This window comes from Rhinopithecus bieti, unplaced genomic scaffold (assembly GCF_001698545.2).
Source record: "Rhinopithecus bieti isolate Rb0 unplaced genomic scaffold, ASM169854v2 scaffold_4658, whole genome shotgun sequence".
Taxonomy (NCBI): Eukaryota; Metazoa; Chordata; class Mammalia; order Primates; family Cercopithecidae; genus Rhinopithecus; species Rhinopithecus bieti.
Window position 1 is genome coordinate 1,794,164 of NW_016804523.1, and position 25,080 is coordinate 1,819,243.

Genomic DNA, 25,080 nt, shown 5'->3' on the forward strand with positions numbered 1-25,080 from the left:
TCTCTTTCCTAATAGCTGAAAGTATCACATCATCTTGTTAGTCTGATCAGCTGTTAATATGCCAACACCCTCAAATTTAAACTAATCTGACACAATGGAGCCAAATTTTTTACCACATCTGTGTTTACCAAGTTATAGACAGGAAGGTCATATGAATGACTTAGAAGAAATTAATTTGATTGTAAATTTTTAGTTAAATGTACTTTTTAAACTGCATATTCAAATTTGAACTACATTCTGTAGTTTTATTATTTGTATTAATATTGAAAATTTTCTTAATACTATTATAAGGTTGTCAGTAAAGTGAGTGAGATAGTATGTATAATCTGTTAGGTATCAAGATTACTAAAGAGAGCACAGCTCAGCAAAATCAGCATACAAGGGACATACCTTAATGAATTAAAAGCCATCTGTGACAAACCCACAGCCAACATAATAGTGAATGGGGAAAAGCTGAAAGCATTCCTCCTGAGAATGGGAACAAAACAAGGATGTCCACTCTCACCACTCTTCTTCACCATAGTACTGGAAGTCTTGGCCAGAGCAATCAGACAAGAAAAAGAAATAAAGGGCATCCACATCAGCAAAGAAGACGTCAAACTGTCCCTGTTTGCTGATGATATGATTGTTTACCTTGAAAACCCTAAGGACTCTTCTAGAAAGCTCCTAGAACAGATAAAAGCATTCAGCAAAGTTTCCAGATACAAGATTAATATATGCAAATCAGTAGCTCTTTTATACACCAACAGTGACCAAGCAGAGAATCAAATCAAGAACTCAACCATTTTACAATAGCTGCAAAAAAAAAAAAAAAATACTTGGGAATATACCTAACAAAGGAGTCAAAAGGCCTCTAAAAGGAAAACTACAAAACACTGCTGAAATAAATCATAGATGACACAAACAACTGGAAACACATCCCACGCTCATGGATGGGTAGAATCAATATTGTGAAAATGGCCATACTGCCAAAAGCAGTCTACAAATTCAATGCAATCTCCATCAAAATATCACCATCATTCTTCACAGAGTTAGAAAAAAAAATTCTAAAATTCATATGGAACCAAAAAAGAGCCCGCACAGCCAAAGCAAGACTAAACAAAAATAACAAATTTGGAGGCATCACACTACCTGATTTCAAACTATACTCTAAGGCCATAGTCACCAAAACAGTGTGGTACTGGTATAAAAATAAGCACATACAACAATGGGACAGAATAGAGAACCCAGAAATAAACCCAAATACTTACAGCCAACTTATCTTCAACAAAGCAAACAAAGACATAAAATGGGGGAGAAACACCCTTTTCAACAAATTGTGCTGGAGTAATTGGCTAGCCACATGTAGGAAAATGAAACTGGATCCTCATCTCTCACCTTATACAAAAATCAACTCAAAATGGATTAAGGACCTAAATCTAAGACCTGAAACTATAAAAATTCTAGAAGATAACATTGGAAAAAACCTTTTAGACATTGGCTTAGGCAAGGATTTCATGATCAAAAATTGCTTTTGGGTAAAAGCAATTGCATAAAAACAAAGATAAATAGCTGGGACCTAATTAAACTAAAGAGTTTTGCATGGCAAAAGGAACAGTCAGCAGAGTAAACAGACAACCCACAGAATGGGAGAAAATCTTCACAATCTATACATCTGACAAAGGACTAATATCCAGAATCTACAATGATCTCAAACAAATCAGTAAGGAGAAAACAGTCAATTGCATCAAAAAGTGGGTTAAGGACATGAACAGACAATTCTCAAAAGAAGACATACAAACGACCAACAAACATATGAAAAAATGCTCAACATCACTAATGATCAGGGAAATGCAAATCAAAACCACAATGCGATACCACCTTACTCCTGCAAGAATGGCCATAATCCAAGAATCAAAAAACAATAGATGTTGGCATGAATGCAGTGATCAGGGAACACTTCTATTCTACACTGCTGGTGGGAATGTAAACTAGTGCAGCCAGTATGGAAAACAGTGTGGAGACTCCTTAAAGAACTAAAAGTAGAACTACCATTTGATCCAACAATCCCACTATTGGGTATCCACCCAGAGGAAAAGAAGTCATTATTTGAAAAGGATACTTGCACATGCATGTTTACAGCAGCACAATTCACGATAGCAAAATCGTGGAACCAACTGAAATGCCCATCAGTCAATGAGTGGATATAGAAACTGTGGTATATATATTTGATAGAATACTACCCAGTCACAAAAAGGAATGAATTAACAGTATTTCCAATGACTTGGATGAAATTAGAGAAAATTTTTCTAAGTGAAGTAACTCAGGAATGGAAAACCACATCGTATGTTTTCACTGATATGTGGGAACTAGAATATGAGGATGCAAAGGCATAAGAATGATATAATAAACTGTGGGGACTTGGGGCAGGGGGTGAGGGATAAAAGACAATCAATATGGTTCAGTGTATACTGCTTGTGTGATGGGTGCACCAGGATCTCATCTCACAAATCTCCACTAAAGAACTTACTCTTTATACCACCTATATTATACTCTAATACCACCTATACCCCTATAACTGATGGAAAAATAAAATCTTTTAAAAAGAATTTAAACTGGGGACAGGCACAGTGACTCATGTTGTTAATCCGAGCACTTTGGGAGGTTGAGACAGAAGGATTGCTTGAGCTCAGGAGTCTGAGACCAGCCTGGGCAACATAGTGAGACCTTGTCTCTACAAGAAATAAAAAATGAGCCAGGTGTGGTGGCACGTGCCTGTAGTTTCAGCTACTCACGAGGCTGAGGTGGGAGGACTGCTTGTGCCCAGGAGATCGGGACTACAGTGAGTTATCATCATGCCACTGTGCTCCAGCCTGGGCAACAGAGTGAGGCCCTGTCTCAATGATGATGATAATAATAATAATTGGTAGGTAGAAGTAGAAATATTTATGTGAACTCGTGCCTTAAAAAGACAAAAAAAAAATATGTTTTCTTCCTTTGTTCACTGAAACAGTCCAGGCAATGTTCAGAGTCCAAATTGCTGTTACTCATACTTTTCTTTCCCATCAAAAGAACCAGGGCTCACTGGGGAATAGTCTGTTTCCATCTATGGAGCAGAAAAGAATAAGGTGAGTGCGGAAGATCTTTATGTGCCAGAACACTTTCAAAGATTAATAGGTCACGTCAAGAGGACACAAATGATAGCCTAAAAATGTCTCCCACTAACCAAAGTTGAGACAATTTGGTCTCTCAAAAGGAAAATGGTGGCTGTGATTCAATGAACATACATAAAATCTGAAAACCCTAGTGATATGCAGAAAGGGAAAAATTAATATATTCTGAAAGAAGGTGAAAAAATAGAATGTATATCCAGTCAGTCTTGTCATTCGTTTTGGTATTACTGACTCATTTATTATATGACAAATAAAATAGAATGTAATGAACATAAATATATTGTTTGGAAGGTATTTTGGACTCAAAAGATTATTAGTAAAAAATCCACTCTATATTGTGACTTCCAGTTAAATAAAATCCACACACAATACCCAAAACTCAACCAGACACATACTTAAGTATTTTTGAGTTTTGTGGTCCTAAATATAGGATAAATGTAAGATTCTGTAATGTGCTCAGATTTTAAAAATTATACTTCTTTGAATTTTATCATGTCAAAGATCTAGACTCTTAAAGTGATATTCCATGAACCTCCTTGAACTTGGATGAGAAAAAATGGTTACAGTTTTGATTTTAACCTCCACACAAAATTTAACATTCTCTTCAGTTAAGTATGTAGTTTACAAGTCACTAGCAAGATCTGTGTATTATATTCCAATTGTTGCAAATATCACAACCTTTTGCTTATACTTAGTTAAATTATGTTAATACTGAGATATACCAGGATATATATCACAACATTTTATAAAAATATTTCAATGAAATTTACTTCCTCTTTAATTCTAGGTCCTTAATTTATGCATTTAGCATTCTGAGAAGGGTGCATACACTTCACCAGACTGCCAAATAGGTCAATGCTTAATTTAAGATCAGATTAGGGGCCGGGCGCGGTGGCTCAAGCCTGTAATCCCAGCACTTTGGGAGGCGAGACGGGCGGATCACGAGGTCAGGAGATCGAGACCATCCTGGCTAACACGGTGAAACCCCGTCTCTACTAAAAATACAAAAACTAGCTGGGCGAGGTGGCGAGCGCCTGTAGTCCCAGCTACTCGGGAAGCTGAGGCAGGAGAATGGCATAAACCCGGGAGGCGAAGCTTGCAGTGAGCTGAGATCCGGCCACTGCACTCCAGCCCGGGCAACCGAGCGAGCCTCACGCCTCAAAAAAAAAAAAAAAAAAAAATAAAAAAAAAAAAAAAAAAAAAAAAAAAAAAAAAAACAGATCATGATTAGGAAACACATTGTTGTTTTTTCCTACTTTATTATAATATTTATAATAAAGTATAAGTTGTCATTCACAGGTCAATTTGTTTTTGTCTAAAGCCCTGTCCTACCTTGAACAAAAAGCAATTACTTAATTCTTTTTTTTTTTTTTTTTTTTTGAGACAGAGTTTCATTCTTGTCACCCAGGCTAGGGTGTAGTGGCGCCATCTCGGCTCACTGCAACCTCCGCCTCTTGGGTTCAAGTGATTCTCCTGCCTCAGCCTCCCAAGTAGTTGGGTTTACAGGCGTGTGCCACCACACCTGGCTGATTATTTTTGTATTTTCAGTAGAGACAGGAGTTTCTCCATGTTGACCAGGCTGGTCTCGAACTCCTGACCTCAGGTGATCCACCCGCCTCGGCGTCCCAAAGTGCTGAGATTACAGGCATGAGCCACCACTTAAGACCTTCTGAGTTGTCATGTAGATGAACACAGCCCAGAGAACTGGGTAGGACTGGACATGGCTTCAAGTACACTGAAGAATGAGTTCAGTTACACAAAAATCCCATTGGTCTGAAAATGTCAGCCATGGTTGCATTTTAGAGGACTTGAAAACTTAGGCTATGGAGAAATGATGCTATTGCTTCCTACACATGTGGACATGACTGCTCATGGGAGGCAGCAGGCTTTGGTGGTGGAACCCCAGAGTTCTCAGAGGCACTTCACAGGAAATGAAAGAAAACATACTTCAGCTTCTGAACAGCAGCAAGTAGAGGTTGGTGAAATTTGGTGAGACTGGCTAAAGTAACAAAGAACCAGAAAATTCATACCTGTGAGGTAGGTGTTGTGCGAGGAATTAATGAAATAGTGAGAAAGGGGCTGAGACATGTCTTCATTCAAATCCAGTTTCTCAGGTGAAACGACTCCGTTTTCTTCTCCACTCAGATAGCGCATGAACCCATCCACTGATATTTGTCCTGGAGGAAATGAAGTTAGAAAGGATGTGAATGCATTCTTTTTATGGGTGTCAAGTTGCCTCTTTTTTTTTTTTTCCCAGAAATATCTGGTAGTGTCCAAGGTAGAAGACAGCAGCCACAATTACATTTTAGTGTGGATAAATAAGAGTGTAGGATTATGCTGTTGCACTACAATTATTTCCAAATGTCACAGATAATAGAGAAAAAATGTAGTTACATGATCCCTACTGACTTTTCAGAGGATTTAAATAACTAAACACCAACCTCCTGTTTCCCAATATAAGACTGGGTATTAACTTTATGAACCAGCACTAAAATGTTATCAGTGCTTATCTCTGTGTGATAGAATTTGGGGTAATTTTTCAATTTTTTTCTTATTAATATATGTTACTTTACAATCAAAATTATATACAAGCAGCCTGTAATCCCAACACTTTGGGAGACTGAGGTGGGTGGATCACTTGAGGTCAGGAGTTCGAGACCAGCCTGATCAACATGTCGAAATCCTGTCTCTAATAAAAATACAAAAATTAGCTGGGCATGGTGGGTGCCTGTAATATCAGCTACTTGGGAGGCTGAGGCAGGAGAATTGCTTGCACTCAGCAGGCAGAGGTTGCATGAGCCAAGATCACGCCACTGCACTCCAGCCTGGGCGACAGAGCGAGACTCCTTCTCAAAATAAAAAATAAAAAATAAATTATTTACAAGTGGTTTTATTATTTAAAATAATGTGAAAGTGTTTTCAAATAATGATATTTTTTCTCTGAAACAGAAAATAAAGATATGCACAAACAAGTCTTTCCTAAAATAAAATTTAAATGCTCATGAAAAAAGATCTTTAAATCTCATATTAAGAATGATTTTACTTCAGATGGCAGAAATATGACACAGCTAATTTGGTTTACTCAGATTCTATTTAGAAATTTTTCTATGTTGTAACCTTTCTGAGTTGACTAATACTAAATATTGACAAAATTCTTTTGTCAACTTTATTGAGGTATCATTTAAAAAACTATATATTAAAGGTGTACAAATGGATGTTTTGATACATGTAATGAGACAATTCTTTATCATAATAATCTTCATAGATACATAGGATCATCTTAACTATTTTGCTTTATCACTACAATTTGTTTCTTCAATCTTGACAATCAAAGCTTCAGAACAACAGCGCATTTGTGGGTAGTAAATATGTTGCCAACAAATGTCAGAGGGTAGCATTTTTTTTTCTTGTTGAAACAGTTTTTTATTACTATAAAACTGGAATATGTTCATTAAAGAAAAACTGGGAAATGACATAAACAGAGAGAAAAAATAAAACTTGTTTTGAACATCCCTAACTTTTCTTTCAGATATAACTGCTGTTAAAATATTGCTGTGTATCCTTCCAGAAAAACACCCGTGTGTGTATAATTCTTTTATGAAGCTGTAGTCATGCATATACACACATAAATATAATTATAAATATAATTTAGTAACATTTGTACTAACTGAGCAATATATTATGAACATTTTAATGTAAAATAAATTCTATGCAGGTAAATAATTATAGCATAAAATATGCAACTATCTACATTTTATATCATAAAATATAGCAATATAATACAAAATAATATTCTATTATCATTGGTCATTAAAGTTGTTTCTAATTTTTTCACTAGTATAAATGACATTGACTTGACTACTCTGATGGTTACATCTTTGTAAAAATACTTAATTATTTCTTCAGGATGAATTCCCAGAAATAGAATTTCTGATTCAAAGACTTTGCATATTTTTGAGGATTTTCATACACATAACCAATTTCCTTTCTGTTAAAGTCCTAGCAATTGACTTTCACCAATGGTATATAAAAGTATCTATTTCCTTCTCTTCACCCTTATTGCCAAACCTATCAGTAAAATGACATTTAACAATTATAATTTTTACTGATTTAAACATTATTTATTCTTGATTGCTAAGAGGTGTGTCATCTGTAAATGACAAAGCTAGCACTGATTATTTACCACAGTAAAAATCTTTTCACATTCAATATGTTTCTCAAGGTGACTGATGACTGCTTTTCCCAAGTTCTGGAAACTCAATAGCTAAATTGCTTTTACTCTTGTCCAAGAATAAAAAATAAGAAGGAAAGTTTGTTTGGGCTCTTTTGATGAGAGGAGCTGTTTCATAAAAGAAAAACCTTCCTCCTGGGCTCGGACAATCCTCCTGCCTCAGCCTCTTGAGTAGCTGAGACCACAGGCATGCACCACCATGCCCAGGTAATTTTGTTTTTCTTTGTATTGACAGGGGTCTTCCTATATTCCCCAGGCTGGTCTTGAACTCCTGTACTCAAGCGATCCTCCCACCACAGCCTCCCAAAGTCCTGAGATTATAGGTGTGAGCCACTATGCTGGGCCTGGGCAGGTGCTTTTCACACTAGAATCTCTATTCCTCCCTTTCTCTCTATTTCCTTTCCTTCTCCCCTATCTCTTTGCCTTTCACTAATTTCACAAAGGTTTATTGAACATCTACCATACGATAAATGCACAGAAAAAATAAAGCACAGTAAAACACAGCCTCTGCCCTCAAAGAGCTCACTGTCTAACAGAAAATAAGGCCATTCACCCCTTGAAATCCAGGTATGAACACCTTTAAAAGCTGAGTGTGCATGTATCTTTGTTGTCCCTGGTGTCTACTAGATGCTTTATGCACAGTGGGTGCTAAATTACCACTTCTTTTGGATGATTATTGGGATTCAAAATAGAAAATAAATTGTTTTGAAACTGGAAGATCACCAAAGACAGCACCATTTTTGTTTGAGTCTTGTGTTCTGATTAGGAGAGATGATATGAAATTTGTAATATTTGCTGTTTTTAACCTATGCAAAAGACAATTTCATACAACTCAGTCTCTAACTATAGCAATTCCTTAAAAGACAGGCAATAAATGCAAGTATCTTCAGGGGCCAGGAAAGGAAAGTAATGTAACTGCTGGATGAGTGTGCATACTGGGGGAGTCAAAGGGTATGGAAAACTGACAAGTGTATGCTTGTAAACACATGCATATCACAGCAATAAAATAACTGTGCAATCTAATACAATGGTTTATTGAACATGAAAGAAGAACAAGAATGAAATGCAAGAATAAACATCCTTTGGTTTGATCAGCAACTTTTAAAAGCAAGACAAAAACAACATAGGCCAATAGGGCAGAAATGACAAATGGATTTTAACTTTAGTTCCACTTTCCATTTATTGTTAATGTCTTCTGGGTGCTTGTATTGAGAAAGATTCTGAACCATGCCTGTGATTAATTTTGAGGTCTGCCTTGGGTACAGGATAGAAAAGCGAGGGTATACACATCATATATTTGTCATCCTCAAATGAAGATATTATAATTAAGGTCAAGGTATAATTTGGAACATGCAAAGAATGTGTATCCAAGTTTTATTTAATCCATTGTTGAGGAATCCAGAAGATGTCAAAGCCAGGTCAAAGGCGGCTATGAGACACTGATTTTGTGTGTGTATACACACACACACACACACATATATACACATATAAATATATATGTAGACATATATACACAAATATATGTATGTGTTTGTATGTGTATGTTTATGTATTTGTATGTATGTGTTTGTGTACTTTTGTCAACAAACACCAAGCAAATAAACCAAAAACCGAAAACACAACCTAGACAGATATTACTAAATTAAATACAGACTAGTTAATACCCTACAGGTCAAATAAACCGTAACCTCTTTGGTTGTTTTCTCTACCTTTATTATCTCATTGGAATAAAAACTTTTAACATAATTTTTAGCATAGATTAAAATCAGTAAACAACAATAGTTTGGTGAGTGAGTGTGAGGATTATTTATAATTATATTAAAGAATTTAAAAATCCCTAGTGAAGGAATTCACCTAACCTTAAATAAGAGCAAAGATTGAGTTTGAAGGGCAGTTCAGGTAGAATACGACTGCAGACTACAAGTGAGCTTCTTGTAAACACATTCATATCATAGGAATAAAATAACTGTGCAATCAGTGAACTCTAACTGTGAAACCAGGTATCAACTTTTCAATCCCAAAGCTTTGCCTTGCTAACAAAAGGAGCAAATGCTGAAGATTTTTGATACATTAAATGATTAGGCAGAGATATGTCAAAGTCAAGGAAAGCCAGTAAAATGTAAAGATAAAGAGTAGTCAGTTTGTAATCTTGTAGGTGTCAGCCAAGGGGTCAAGAGTATTTGCAAAAATACAGATGTTTTGTCATAACGAATTAGCCTAAAAAATAGTTCTGACTAGCAAAGACTTGGGGCAGAGAACAAACTCTGGGGATTTTCCTTCCACATAATCTTCAGCTGGAATATTGTTGTCACCATTGACTTAAATGCATTAGCCCTTTTCTATCAAACTTGCACCGTTTGTGAAAAATTGACAATTTTTTTCTGGTCCACTCTGGTCCACTGAGGCACACAGAAGAATGAAAAACCTTGAGAATTAAGATAAGAAAACACATTGCTTTTCTAAACAAATCAGTAACAGCACAAGAAATCCAGTTTTCTTCCATTCTTGCCAGTGGTCACTGGTCAGGGACAAATTCCTTAATTATAGGATGAGTAATCTATATGGATGCCTCAGTCTCCTCTAGCTCTGAAAGTCTATGAATTCAATCAGGCTAATATAATAGGAATTATTTCTAGCTAAATTAAAACAAAATGTCCCATATTTGAGTGAGATTATGAAACATCAAACCACAATAAAAGCAACGCTACTATTTTCTGAAATAAAATCACCAGAAAGAAAAGTTGAGTTCAGAAGGATAAGCTTAGTTGACAAAGGCTAAAAATAAATTCCCTTACATATTTTGTTAATAAATCAGTATGCTTCCAATTGGACATGTCACTCATATAATGGCATTTAAAGGTTTTCATAAACATACATGGTGTTTGTACCATTTCCAGCTGAAGTACGAAAAATGTAAATCCCTCAAAGAATAGAAAAAACAATGCTCCTAAAGATGTCAGAAAGACATCAATTCAAAATTCTGCTATGACATAATGATATCTTCCAGGGATGCTTTAAAATCATGCTTTATAACTCTGCAGTGTATTCAGTGACACTCAGTGGGATGCCATCATGCTTGCAAATGCATACAAAGGCCCTTGAGTATTTACTGGGCTATGGGCTACTCCGATGCCTCCTCTACACTCAGGGCCATCCCACTGGCCTTGCAACAATTAAGAATGAGGAAGATCTGTGTCCAGAAAAGGGAGCCCTGGAGAATAGAAAGGAAGAATGGTCTAGAAGAGCATTGTGGAGTGGTTCTCTCATCTTCTCAGGTTTGGATCCCTTTATCTACGGGCTTCTAAAAACCTAATTTTAAGGAGACATTCTGGATTGACCCTCCTGTTTCAGGTACTTGGGAAAAGATGTTTTCAGCTCATATTTCTCCAGGAACAGCAAAATGTTTTGAATGCACCCTAGAGCTGGAGCACTCCTTACTGGTGGTTATCAATGAACACATTTTTACTGAGGGTGTATCTCTATGTGTCAAGGGTTGGAAATACCAAGGATGTGTCCATCAGAGCATTGCTTTTCAAGAACTTAAAAACATGGCACATAAAATTCCTCTTTGATTCCTGTTGCTGATCAGTTCAGGTTTCTATTCATTTAGTGTAGTTCTTAGTGCATATAACACTAAAGAGTTTGAAATTGCAGCCCACACACTCAGTTAATGGACAAACACACTAATTTCATGTTGGCCAGATAGGAACCTTCTTGGGGATGTAAATTTCAGGACTCTTCTGAAAGAAGCAATTCATTCTGATCCAGCTCTGCTCCGGTTTCCCTTCTACCATTCTGCTGCCCAAGTCTGGTAGAAGGTGAAGAAAAATCAGTCAGCTTTGATTGCTGATGGGCTAAGTTTAGAAGGAGGGAGTAGGGAGGGGCTGAATGCGGCCAGCGTGTGGAGTCACCAAGGGGAGCTAAGAAGCCACCTGTGTGATTTGGTCTTGATACGCAGATACCACTTCAGGAGACAAGTATAGGAAAAACAACATGGTCAAAAAGTCAAGAGTTATCTGCTAAATTTAGAATTATTCTATGGCTGCAATCCAGCACTACTTTTACTAGGACAGTTAATAGAAACACACTTCTTCATGTCTCCTTACTTAGAAGCAAACACTTTCAAATCTTTTAGCAGAAGCTTTTGGTATTTACTTCTGTATCTCAAAATAATATGCATGTATTGCTATTTTTGACTTACCACCATGAAAGATGAGAATATTGCTCTTTCTTATCTCTACTCCTGTGGCACATGTATACATTATTCCCATTCTTTCAGAGATAGTTATAATTTAGTTACAGTGTTCAGTGTTTATGTTATCATAAACAGTGTGTGTGTTCAGAGTTGAGTCATACAGTAACCTAACAATTATTTTTATCTTCATGAACAATTTTTTTATTTTCCTTATAGTTAATAATTATCTTGTTTTATCATTTGCTTAATTTTTTGCATATATCTCCAGTCCAACTCCAAAGTATCCACCGGTTAGCTAAATGGTTTTGCAATATGCACAGATATAACAAGTGTTCTCTTGGTTAGATTCTCTTGAAGCCTTTTCTGGAGCCTTTTACCTGCTCCAATCTAGACTGATTAATTTCTGTTTTCTTCATTTCTATTTTGTGCTAATTCTCTTTTATTTATACCATGTCTTCCCCTTTCATTGTTAATTTTTTAATTTTAGTTGGAGCACATTGGTCAGTAGCTTCCAGAGAAAGAGTTCATGAATATTAAGTTTTTCGAGCCTTGCATGTCTAAAAATGACTTCTTTACACTTGTACACTTGATTGCTAGTTTTGCTTGGCACAGTATTTTGAATTGGATTTTTTTTTTAAAGATTTTCGTGGGAAAATTTTCTCCACTGTCTTTTAGCCCTGTTAAGAGGTTTGAAGACTTTGTGATTTACCATTCTAAAAACAGGTGTGTGGCCTGTTTTGTTTTGGTTTTTGTCCCTCTGGCAATTTCTAGCACTTTTGGTCCCTGTTTCTTAAAATTTCACAATGATATGCTTTGGCTAGGTTTATCTATCCCCTATGCTGGGCACTCTTTGAAACCTTTCAGTCTGAAAGCTGTGGTCTTGTTTGGAAAAAAGTTTTTATGAATTATTATGATAATTTCCTCCATTTTTTCATTCTGGAATATTATTTGTCTGGATTTTAAACTTTTTTTTGAGACGGAGTTTTGCTCTTGTTGCCCAGGCTGGAGTGCAATGGCGTGATCTCGGCCCACCGCAACTGCCGCCTCCCTGGTTCAAGCGATTGTCCTGCCTCAGCCCCCCAAGTAGTTGGGGTTACAGGCATACACCACCACACCTGGCTAATTTTGTACTTTTAGTAGAGAAGGGGTTTCTCCATGTTGGTCAGGCTGATCTCAAACTCCCGACCTCAGGTAATCTGCCCACCTCAGCCTCCCAAAGTGCTGGGATTACAGGCGTGAGCCAACACACCTGACCAGATTTTAAACTTTTATACATTTTCTCTCCAATCTTTCATTTAATTTTTTTGCTTTACTCTCTAAAAGATTTCCTCAACTGTATTTCCAACTTTTTTCGGAGTGTTTTATTTTTGTGTTTAACAGCCAGTTTATGTTCTCTGACATTTATTGAAAAAAAAGCATTCTGTTCTTTTTCATGGACATAATATATTTGGTTATTTTTCTATGGACATTAATGATATGTGTATACTTCACACATTCTCACTACATAGTCATTATTTCCTACAAAGTTACTTTTTTCCCTGCTTTTTCCTATTTTTAAGGAAGTTTTCCTCATGTCTAGTAACATTTAATTATCTGTTCATATTTCAAATTGGCAGACTAAAAAGCTGATTGGATTTCTGGATGTGTTTGCTGCCCTTGAAAAGTATGAGAGTTGGTAAGGCATCAGTGCAGAGGGATCTGTCTTTTTCTCTTTTGGAGTAATATCCTAATATTGATATCTTTAGGTCTTTACTCTTAGGCAGATTAGAGTCTTGGGAGAAATTCTATCTAATCTCTTGCCACGATAGAGTGAAGGTCTGGATGCCAGCATTCTAGAGCAACATTGGAGAAGAATGAGGGAGGTCTCAGCATTTTTTGGTATGCTTACAATCACTTTATCTCCTTCCTCCCTCCCTCCCTCTCTCCCTCCCTCCCTCCCTCCCTTCCTTCCTTCCTTCCTTCCTTTTCTTTCTTTCTCTTCAGACAGAGTCTCACTCTGTCACACAGGCTGGAGTGCAGTAGTGTTATCTTGCCTCACTGCAACTTCTGCCTCCTGGGTTCAAGTGATTCTCCTGCCTCAGCCTCCCGAGTAGCTGGGACTATAGGCACATGCCACCACGCCTGGCTAATTTTTGTATTTTTAGTACAGACAGGGTTTCACCAGGCTGGTCTGGAATACCTGACCTCAGGTGATCTGCCCGTTTCAGCCTCCCAAAGTGTTGGGATTACAGGCGTGAGCCATTGCGCCCGGTCTATAGCCTGCTTTCATCTGGGCTTTGTGTCATCCTCAAAACCCTCTGTTTTCCCGATTCCAAAGAATAAATAAATAAATAAATAGTCTCTCTAAGGTGGGAGTTCTGACTGTTCCTTAAGTAACTGTCAACTATCCTCTTTGTTTTATGCCTTATCTTGAATCCCACTTCCAGAGGAAACAAACATCATCAATTTCTAATACTTTTAAGGTTTTTTAATAAAATACCTTGGATTGGTTCCAGGTTTTCACACAGATGACCAGTGATCAGGTTCTCAGATCTGTTAACTGCTGTAAACATATAGCCAGATGCCTAAATTATGTAATGGTCGTCTCTTATCTATTATCCCTCACCCTTGCCAGATTACGCCCTTAAAAGTCTCTCTTAATGGAGTTTTGGTGTGGTTTCAAGAAAGTTCAGTTAGCTGAATATGTTCAACCTACCATATTTATCCTGAAGTTCCATGATTCTACTATACCCTACTGCAGATATTTTTGTTGATTAAGTTTAAAAGTTAAATCTTACATTCCTTATCTTTGATCTTAGTATTTGTAGGTAATGTTGAATCCGATGGGAAGAACAGAAGGTCTTCTGCTTTGCCTGGCAGGGACTTACCGTGGGATTCTCTGACTTTCTTTATATTTTTCTAATGAAAAGTATGCAGTGACTAATCTCTTACCACAGATGGCACTGTATGGATGATCTGTCAGGTTTTCCTTGCTATATCTTTTCCTAGGTAGAGTGCCATCACAGCCACAGAGGAAGATTGAGCTCCTAGGTACTTATTAGGTGGGAAATAGCTTGGATATCTTGGCTTCTCTTGCCAATCTCACAAAGCTGCTTGTGTGGAACAGGTGTGGTGGTGTGTGCAAGAAGCAGTCAACTCCCCATGTTTCTAAAGGAGTGATCAGTCAAGCTGACCTTTGATTTTCTGAGTGCTGGTGACTTGTCCAACTCCCGTCATGGTGGTCATCGGATATGTTGATGCTTGATTCAATCGCCAGGAAATTATGTCCAGAATTGTAATTCTATACCCTAAGTCTGTCATGTAAAGTTGCAATTTTAATTCAAAACACTGCTAGATAAATTATACCATTAAATCTAAAAAATAATTAAGGAGACTTCTAGAACTAAATTCTAAGATGATAAAATAAATAATGTGTTCAATCCTGTCATATTTGAGAGTTGACATACTTCCTCCTTTATCCTTCACCAGTCCCTCTTACACTTTTCCAAAACAAGCAGCAACAAAGCATTTGACCTTTTGCTTCAGGGAAGAAAGGGATGGCAGAGAAAGAAGAATGAAAAGGCACATTTTTCTGCTTGGTCCTGAGGACATTCTCATACCAAGGCTTCCTTGTCCTCAAGTCTAGGAGAAACCGCAGACAAGCCTGATGTCCTGAAGAGAGAAGCTCTGTGGCTCCTTTCCCAGAAGGTGCTTGCTGGTATTCCCAAGCAGCCAGAACCCATAGAAGCAGAAGTGTCTAAGTAGATGGGCCTGAGCCTTAGGGAGTTCCTCCTCGGTCCACCCAAGGGTGGCAAAGATGGAGCCGAGCCTGTGGTTATGAAAAGGATGGTCAATGACCAAGACCAGAAAAGAATGAGATGATGCAGGGCTACCAGCTTGGACCAGATTCCCTCTCTAATGCCCAGGCACTAGGGAAGGCTCTTAGTGCTTAGCCACCACTCTAGGTTATTTCAAAATAGAAATTGAGAGAGAGAGAGAGAGAGAGATTTGTTTTGAGTACACTGAGAGTCTTCTCAAATGTTACCACAACATGAAGCCTTTCCTGAGTAGCCCATAAAAATAGCAATCTCTCCTGCTGGCACTCCTGTCTCATATGCTGTTTAATATTTCTCCATAGCATTTATCACCATCTGTCATTCTACTAATAGATATATTTTCTGGTATGCTAGCTTTGGTCTCTTCCTCCAGGGATTATGAGTTTCATGAGGATGGAGTGTCTTAGTTTGTGTTTCTCTCGAAGGAAATGAGACAGAACATGTACTTGAAGGTGATCCTATTTAAGGGCAGAGGGAGCTGGAGTATTTACACCAAGTCCCATCAGTCATTGTTTGAGAACTGCTTCCAGGGGGATAATTCCCCAGTACTCTTTGGCCAACCACACCCTTGGGAAGAGGGGGCTCTGGAAGCTAAAGAGAGCCTTCAGCAAAGAGATGCAGGCACTCAGTGGGAAGTCCAGCAGACAAGCAGTGTTTCTCCAGTTCACTGCTGATCTTCAGAACTCACAACAGTGCCTGGCTTGTAAATGCTCAGTAAATATTAATTGAAAAAATGATTATTTGGTGCCTGAATATTAACATTCATGTATTAATTTATATTGTGAGTGGTTTTGTGCTTCATCTTGGCAACCAGATATCTCAAATGATATTGTATCATAGACAACTAAAAATGGCAATTCCGAATTCAGCCATAAATGACACTGTAAAGGAAGGACTAAGAAGAAAACATCAAAGAAATGCAACGAACAGCTCACAGACCAGAACCAAGAGGCCTCGCTGGCGTTGACTAACGGTACCTTGAAGGCCAACAAATATGCAGAAGAAAGACAGGGAGGATTTGGGGGGCAGAGTCCTGACAAAGTCTTAGAAAGATTGAAACTTTTATCCTTACGTCCTACCTCTGCCTAGCAGAAGTGTTAACCAGACAGCATTAAATGCTCAAAGCTATCAAAATAGACCAGGAAAGGGGACTAGAATAATTCAGAATAGGCCAAATCAATCCTTAAGTGACAGCAGAGTTGGCTGTACTTCATGACATTGCACATTGTGAACCACCTGCTCCATCAGTGCCCTCTCTTCTTAGCCTCCTTTGCTGAGCCCTGGTAGAGTTTCCTATTAGATTCACAAGTAAAGGATCTGAAATAATGTATTAGGCTCTCACTTTCCACCAAGTTCATGAATGTGACTATTTATTTTTGAGATGGAGTCTGGCTCTGTTGCCCAGTCTGGAGTGCAGTGGCAAGACCTCAGCTTACTGCAACCTCTGCCTCCCAGGTTCAAGTCATTCTCCTGCCTCAGCCTTGTGAGTAGCTGGGATTACAGTTGCACACCACCATGCTTGGCTAATTTTTATATTTTTAGTAGAGAGGGGTCTTCACCATGTTGGCCAGGCTGATCTTGAACTCCTGACCTCAAGTCATCCGCCTGCCTCGGCCTCCCAAAGTGCTGGGAATACAGATGTGAGCCACCGTGCCCGGCCAAATGTAACTTTAAATAAGGTCAGCTAACACAAGCGGATGCTCCTCATTTAACTGAAATTTCTGAGCGCAGTAGCAAGTCCTCAGCACCTTATTCTCTCATTACATTCTGCATGAGCTCTGTGACTCGGGGAAAGAAAAAAGTACATAGGGCATAGTCAAAAACTAATCCTTAAATACAGCTCATGGCACATTGCTAAGGTCTCTGGAAGGGGCCCCACTGAGGCTCTTCCCTGCTCGATATGCTATCTGGATGGTTAGCTAGGATATGCCCCCATCATGCCATTAAATAACTAGCATGGAACTGCTCCTGAGCTAGTCCTAAAAGCAGTTTAAAGCAGCAGCAGCAAAGTGCTAAAGGAAAAAGGATCAAGGAAAGAAAATGTGGTAGGCCATGCTTACACATGCAGTACTAAAAAACAAAACAAAACAAAAGGGTATGACAGGAAAGTGCAAGGAAAAAGAGAGCCTTAGAAGAGTTTCACGATTTAAAATATTTCCAGCATATTGTTGAACAATCTTTTATGATACACTACTTACTATATGCAAGCATTAACTCATTTCATCCTCACAGTAACTCTCTGTAAGTGGCTACTTCTATGACTATTTTACAGATGGGAAACCTGAGGCAAGTAGCTTGCTCAAGGTTTGTGCCCAAAGATAAGGTGGCTCAAGTAGCTTGCTGAGGGTTGCTCAAGGTTACAACTCATAAGTGAATAAGTTGGGATTTGAGCCCAGGCGGTCAGGCTTTGTGTTTCATGCCATTAAACATGATGCTATGCTGCTTGCTGTAGAAGACATCACACATCATCCAGTGATAGAAGAAGGTAAATAACCATAATTATCATAATAATGGGAGCTACTATTACTGAGCATTGACCACACACCAGGCATAGAAATCCTATGAGAGACATACTTTTAAATTCCCATTTTCAGTTGAGTAAACGGAGGCTTAGAGATGTTAGCAACTTGTCTGAGGGCACAGAGTTATTTATTGTGAAATGGATCTGGATACCATGCCTGGGCAATGGAAAGACAGATAATGGTGGGTAGGGTTGATAGTGCTTATCCACATAACTTTCCTAACACGGCCTGGACTGGGGGCATGGATGATGGGGAGGAAAGATGTCCTGCCTTCTTGGCAGTTGGCTTCAATCTGGGCACTCTGCATTGGTCCTAAAAATAATCCTAAATGTGACCAAGGCAGAGTTTTCCCATGATTTACTTATCTCTCTAAAACGTGTTACTTTAATCTTTCTGTGTAAAGAAGCTGAGCTCCGGCGGACAAATGACCCATTTGGCAGAGGCGTGAGGATTAGCTCTTTGATTTGAATTTGTCTATCAAGGTCCAAATTCTTTTCCCGACTTAATTTACATTCTAATCTCTGCAAGTAATTTAAAGGCATCCTCTAGCATTTTTATCCTCCAACCCATGAATCTGATTTTTAGGAAGAAAAATGAAATATAATAGAAAACTTGTCATGCCAACATGAGGACAAGAGAAGTGGTGAACACAAGAAGTGACATTGTTTTGTGGGCTTTGCAAAAAATATGCAAGTTAGCTTTAAAAAATAAAAATAGCTAAACACATGCAAATAACATCTTCAGAGCTCTGCAGCACAGAGAAATCTACAAATTTTGCCTTGGAAGACAGATGGCCCATAAATCCACGTAGAATCATCACAGTCAAGTTGGGAAAACTGGACAATGTGTCTGCCAGCTTGCATGGACACCAGCCTCCTTCTACTGTGCCAAATGCCAATTAGGCAGGATCTGGCACTCAGATGTTTGGATGTCACTGGGATTAGGTGATTGAGAATCCATTCATCATTGCTCAATCTTCACTCTTAATGCAATAATACCAGAGCATACTGGAATGCTACCAGCCCAGTGGTTTAGCACCTCCTTAAATCACTTCTAAGCACAGCACTGAAAAGCAATTTCTCGGCTCACGTTTTTTCCTGGTGCTTTGGGCCTTGCGAATTCTGCTAGATCAGCTCACAGAAAGTAAGTGCAAATGGCATTAATATCCCATGGCTCACCAAAGTCTATTTGCCTATTTTAAGAAATAATCTAAATGTTCCCTTCTCAATTATCTTTGCCTCGGCACAAACTTTCCTATCACATTGGCCAGCTAACTGTGCTTTTGTACATTATATGAACTTCACTGGCGTCTTTGGTTATTTTACCATTTTTCCCCCTAAATCTGGAGTCGGTATGTTCTGCACCCGTTTCCATGTGTTATTATTTTATCTTAAGTTGAAAACTGCCACATATTGTTATTCCATCTTGATTGCAAAAACTGTGCTATTACCATAACTATGTGCAAATACAGCTCCAAGATACAGTGTGATAATGGCCCCTAAATGGCTATGTACTCTTCTCAAAAGCTCCTGCAGATTGGCTCTTCACGCAGTGCTCACAGCTTCTGTGTCCCTGCAGTTTCCCCTGTATTAAGTTGTACTATTTGATGTGGTTTTGTGTGAAAATTCTTAATAATAACACCTTACTTTGATTTAACACTTTCCCTTTTTCAAAGTATTCTCACATCTGTGAGTTTATTTACTCCTCATCCTTCTATTTGGTAGGTAGAAGACAGTTTTATTATTTAACATGACAGATAAGCCAACTTGTCCCAAGAGAGATTAAACAGCCCCTTTAAAATGACATAGAAAGATAAGAACAGAATCCAGATTAGAACCTGTCTCTCTTAAATACAGCTTGAGAGCTGTGTTTGGAACATAGATTTGTATAAGGACTGATTTATCATTTAAAATTATAGGTTCTCAGAGGGTAGGACACCAATTCCATTGCCTTTTATGAGTACACTGTCACAGTGCTTTATGAGAGGAGACCCTCCACAGTGGTTCCTGACCATAATACAAAGGAGGAAAAATGTTCTAGCTCCTTCACCAGAATGTCATGTTTCTTGATCAAATTGGACATTGGCTTTGTATGAGCAAGGACCATGGCCTTCACTTTGTTTATATCTCTTCCATAGTCTAGCATAAAGGCAGGCCCAGAATATTACGTTCTCATTAATGCTTTCTGACGAGCTACTTAAAACACGTTATCTTTTAGTGCCCTACATGCCACTTGTCTCTCATTTGGTCCTCTGCTCTGCAGCATAAAGCACAGCATGGAATGCCAGTTTCCTCTTCAGATGCCTTCAGCACATCCTTCCCCACTGTACTGACTACAGAGGAGGTTCTACTACATTGAGAGCCCTGAAAGATGAAGAATCATGCCCTTTCATTGTCTGACTCAAGGGTTGACACAGGTAGCAAGACTAAAAAAACTGTGTGTTGAGTAAATAAACCAACGAGTAAGTCAAGAATAGCATGAAGGCTTCCAGTCAGGTCACAAATGTTACATTTTTAGACTTACCTATCAATAACTCATTCTCAAACAGTATAACAAGTCAAATTACTGGACCATCCAAAGAGTCGGTTTCCTCATTGTAAAATGGGAATAATAATATGGACTTGAAGACTTGTCTGAGGTTTTGTACAAGAAATAGAAAAGCTGAAAAATGTGCCATGGCAATTTGCAGGTAAAGAGCTTAGAGCAATTCCAGAAACTCCCCATAATGTCAATAAACAAAACTTCCCTTTTCCTTCAAGCTTCCCTTGCACATAGTTATTCAATAGATATTTGCTAGATGAATGAATGGAAGTACATTCATGAATGAATGGATATTAGCTAGATGAATAAATGGAAATGAATCGCATTATACCTTGTTTTATAATTATTTGTAATATTAGAATTTTCTCCTTGGCTCCTTGAGAGCAAATACTTTATCTGGACTTTGTTCCTCTTTCTAGCAGTTCATAAGTTAGATGGGTAATACACGATTGTTAAAGTGTCCACACAACTGCATTAGGTATATGTTAGAATAAAGAAATGCATTCAATAAGCATCAGGTACTTTGAAGGATCTCTTTTTTGACATGCTGGAGATTCTTGTTATAGCTGCAGAGTGAGGTGGGAACATCCTTTTTAGTATCGTGAACAGTGTTTTGCTGGTAATAATATCATAGCAGACTGTATTGGTGCTCCAGGAGATACAGCTGGCCTGGACTTGTATCTGCATCTCTGCCTGATGACTGACTTCATGTGGTGCAGGCTGGAAGGGCCTAAGAATTAACACTTCCTACGAGCATCCTCCAACAGTGGCTGTGGTTGGGAATGACTGTCTCGACAACACATTTTTTGTAAGCTGCTGTCTCTTCCTCGTTCACACTCCCTACTGCCCTACTAGTACTTCCTGGAATCACCTTTCAAACTCTGTGGACTTGAATCTTCTTTCAAAGTTGGCTTCTGGGAAAACCCCCAACAAAGACATACAGCCACATTGTTCAGAAGCACTTTTTTTGGGCTTATTTTCTACATATAAGGTAGAACGCTTAGATAAGAAGTTTGATTTTGTTCATCATTCTCAATTAACTCTCCTGTTAAAATAATGCTATGCCTATCTTTGCTGTCACAGCTGGCATCCTAGAGACTGCAGTGATTCAGAGTTAGGACAGATCTTCCAGAATCTCCGTAAGAGATTAGTGAAATCCTTGCTCACTTTCCACTTCCTGGCAGGATTCCCTACCATGATACACTTTTCAGCTTTTCTATTAAGGGTTAGCGTGGAAGGTCCCTCCCTCACTTAATCTGGTTTCCCTGTGGTTTGCTTTTTTTTTTCTGCATTCGACCTGTTTCCCTCCCACTTATCTGTTGTATCACATTGATTATTGACAAGACCCTGGATAATGCCAATGTTAGGAACCAAACGCCTGTGGCTCTGTGACCTCTTTCCCTCCTAACACAGTACAACCTGTCAGCCTGTTTTGACTAAGCCAGAGTCCCCTGCCCCCCACCCCTACATTGCAACCTACTCCTAGACCCTGCTGACAAGGGGAAAGGTATACTAGCCAACAATTATCAATGCCGTGTTCTGCTGGGAGGTCACATCTAGGGGGAAAGAAGCCATTCTCTGCTGTGTCCCAATAGCTCTCACATGAAATGGCAAGGCACCTCTGAAAGGTGTGATGAAGGAAAGAAGTTTTAACAAGACTCAGCAGACTATGAGGTTGATGAGGCTACCAAGCTCACTTCTCTATCCCATGGACTGGCATTTGATTTTACCTTTTACTATTTATAGTTTTCCTGTCTGGTTATTTTCTGAACAAAGAACATTTCAGCTGTGGGTAGACGGGGCTGTGACTTTCTGGCCAGAGCTGTGGGCCTGAGCAGACACTGAGGTCACTGAAAGAAAGAAGAAAAGAAACAGGATTCCTGGGCCAGGCCTTTGCCTTTCCTCAGGCCCCGGCCCTGCCTTCTGGGAATAAAGGAAATGTAATAAGGGAAAGGAAAGCAAAAGGAGTTGCCAGGTCAACCAATGAACAATAGATCCACAATGACTATCTTGAAAATTTTTTTTCATTCTTAGGCAATGTGAAATATTTCAGAGAAGTCTATGAACATACCAAACATGAAGTTAAGAAGAACTTGGAATGCACTCGGGGACGACAATGCCATTTTTCTGTAACCCTCCGCAGAGGCTGGAGCGTCAATAGATGGAATTTAAATGAGATCTCGATCAATAAAATCCTAGAGTAGCTTTTCAGCAGCTTTTTCAGTGCAGTAACTTAATTAAGGCATGAAAAACATTGGCTACATCATGTAGTTTTCCTCTGTTTTTGTCTTTTGGGAAGAAAATTGATCTCATTTGTGTTGACTTTGTTGATTCACTTCGGTTCTGTTTCCTCAACTACTTTGTAGGTAATCTATATAAAATGACTTAAATGGATGCTACCTTAATTGTAAGGCAGATCTTTAAACTAGTCAGTATTTCCTTCAGAGGAGTTTTTAAACTGAGCATCCTGAATATCCCAGGGTTTGGGCAGACATCCCTGTAGAGAATGGGGTGGGTCAGGAGGGCAGACAGTGGCAGGGCAACAGCCACCATCACCTGTGTTCCAGGCTCCCCTCTATTCCACCAAGACAGCACCTTTAAAGCTTTTCCCTACATATTGGCCTTTCTCATGAGATTTTGTTAGAAGAAACAAACAAAGGGTGCTATGTCTAGGACCAGTTTGGAAACCACTGCTATAGATATTGATCAATAACTTCTAAACGGACTGTGTTGCAACTTTTTTCTAAGCAAGTCCTTATGGAGTCCCTAGGTGGATGTCTGGAGTAGCGGGAAGAATTCTGCAATCGGACAACGAAAACAGGGTCTTGGTCCCAACATTGCCATTTCTGCAAACTGCCTCTTCTAATAACCTGACAGTTTGGCTAAGCTAAATGGCTAAGTCCTTTGTAGACTGGAAATCTATGATTTGAGGCCACTGGCCAGGGCTTCATGATTGGAAACAATGAAGACAATAACGTGACAGATTGGCAGGAATGATGAGGCATAGCCTCTTTCCATTTTTTTTTTCTCTCAATGCTCAGCAACTCTGACCTTACTCATCTTTCACTTTTGATTCCCTTAAGGCCATTTATAGAAAAGTGCTTGTCTTAGTTTGGGTTCTTCCAAAAGCAGGATCTGAGACAAGGATTTGAGCGCAAGTAGCTTTTTTGGGAGTTGACCCTATGAAACAACAGTTGAGAAGAGAAGTGAGACAAGAAGGAAAGGTAGCTAAGAAGGAGAAGGTTATGAAGCAGGTTACAGCTGTGGTCAATTAGGGCTCAGTCTCACCAAGGAACTCTGGGAGAAAGCAGAGAACACACATCAGAACTTTGCAACCCAAGGGGCATGGAAGATGAGGTATTTATTCTTCAACTACTCCTGAGGCATACAATCCCTGGGAATTGTAGCCTGGCTGTGGATGGACTGAGAGAAGGCCCTGGAGAGTTACCAACTGTGTAAGTGGCTGAGTTGGAACCATGAGTGCCAAGGGACATGGGACTAGCACAGGTGTCTGCTACATTGCTGGTCTCATCCCATTTTACAGATGAAGAATCGGAAGCACACACAGTAAATCTCTTGCCTGAGGTTTACTGGCTTCATCATGACACTGTGCCAGCCTATTTCTTTAATCTGGGCATGTTTGATCTTTCAAGGATGGAGAATAGAGATTATAATCATCACTATCATTAGTTTTTATAACTTCTACCTAATAAAGTGAAATGGTGCTGGAAAAATATGATTTAAAAAATCTACATTGAAGTGATAACGAAGTAAACAGCAAGAGTCGAGTGTACATCCTTACTCTTATGACTATAATTATAATTCCATTTTAATAAAAAGGTATAGAAAAGAATGATTGAGTCAGAAAGGACCATTTGTGCACAGATATGACATGCCTTATTTTTTTCAAGTTTCATTAATAAATGATTATTCTTATCCTTAATTGTAGTACATTAAATAAGCCTGTTAGATGAGAAACAGCAATGTTCAGGAATACCTCAGCCCAAGGCTCTGAGTCTCACTTCTAGATTCATAAATGTTTTAAAATAATTTGGCATAAATGTCAATGATCACTTTTCATTAGTTCAGGTCAACAACGATTTAGCCAACAACAATGAATATATGTAATCTTCTTACCAAAAGCATCTTATTTAATTCTTCTGGTAATTCTCTCAGGAAATAATTTCAAAGTTGAGAAAACTAGGGAGCAGGGCTAGTCAAAGAAGTTAAATGGCTTGGTAAGGCCAAATAAAGAATCATAATGAATGACTGATTTCTGACCCAGTTTTAGTGTGATCTATTCTTTTTATCTGCCAAGCGACCGCTATTCCTTCCTCTAGGAAGCATATCCTGGTTGAATTTTAGGGAATCATCTCTCTCCAATTGTCGGTCCATGTGGTTTGTGCTTTAGGTAGTTGACCCCTTATGGGCTCTTGGGGAAGTCATATGACTTAAGCCTGTCTGTTTATTTTTATCCCATCCTTCAGGACACTGTGATTCTAATTTAGAAGTGGCCTTGAGTGACTGAAGCCATGCCCTGGATTCTGGGACTTTCATTGGAACCATGAGTAAAAAGGATTTCTTTTTTTTTTTCTTTCTTTTTTTTTTTTTATTATACTTTAAG

General features: G+C 38.6%; 1 protein-coding gene across 1 annotated transcript in view; it reads right to left on the reverse strand.

The window, feature by feature from the left end:
- The window catches only part of PLCB1 (phospholipase C beta 1), a 258,291-nt gene that overhangs the window by 198,650 nt on the left and 34,561 nt on the right, over nt 1-25,080 (reverse strand). Inside the window, exon 7 of the mRNA XM_017868878.1 lies at nt 5,183-5,329. Within this exon, the coding sequence (XP_017724367.1) occupies nt 5,183-5,329 (147 nt within the window). The remainder of the gene's footprint in view (nt 1-5,182; nt 5,330-25,080) is intronic.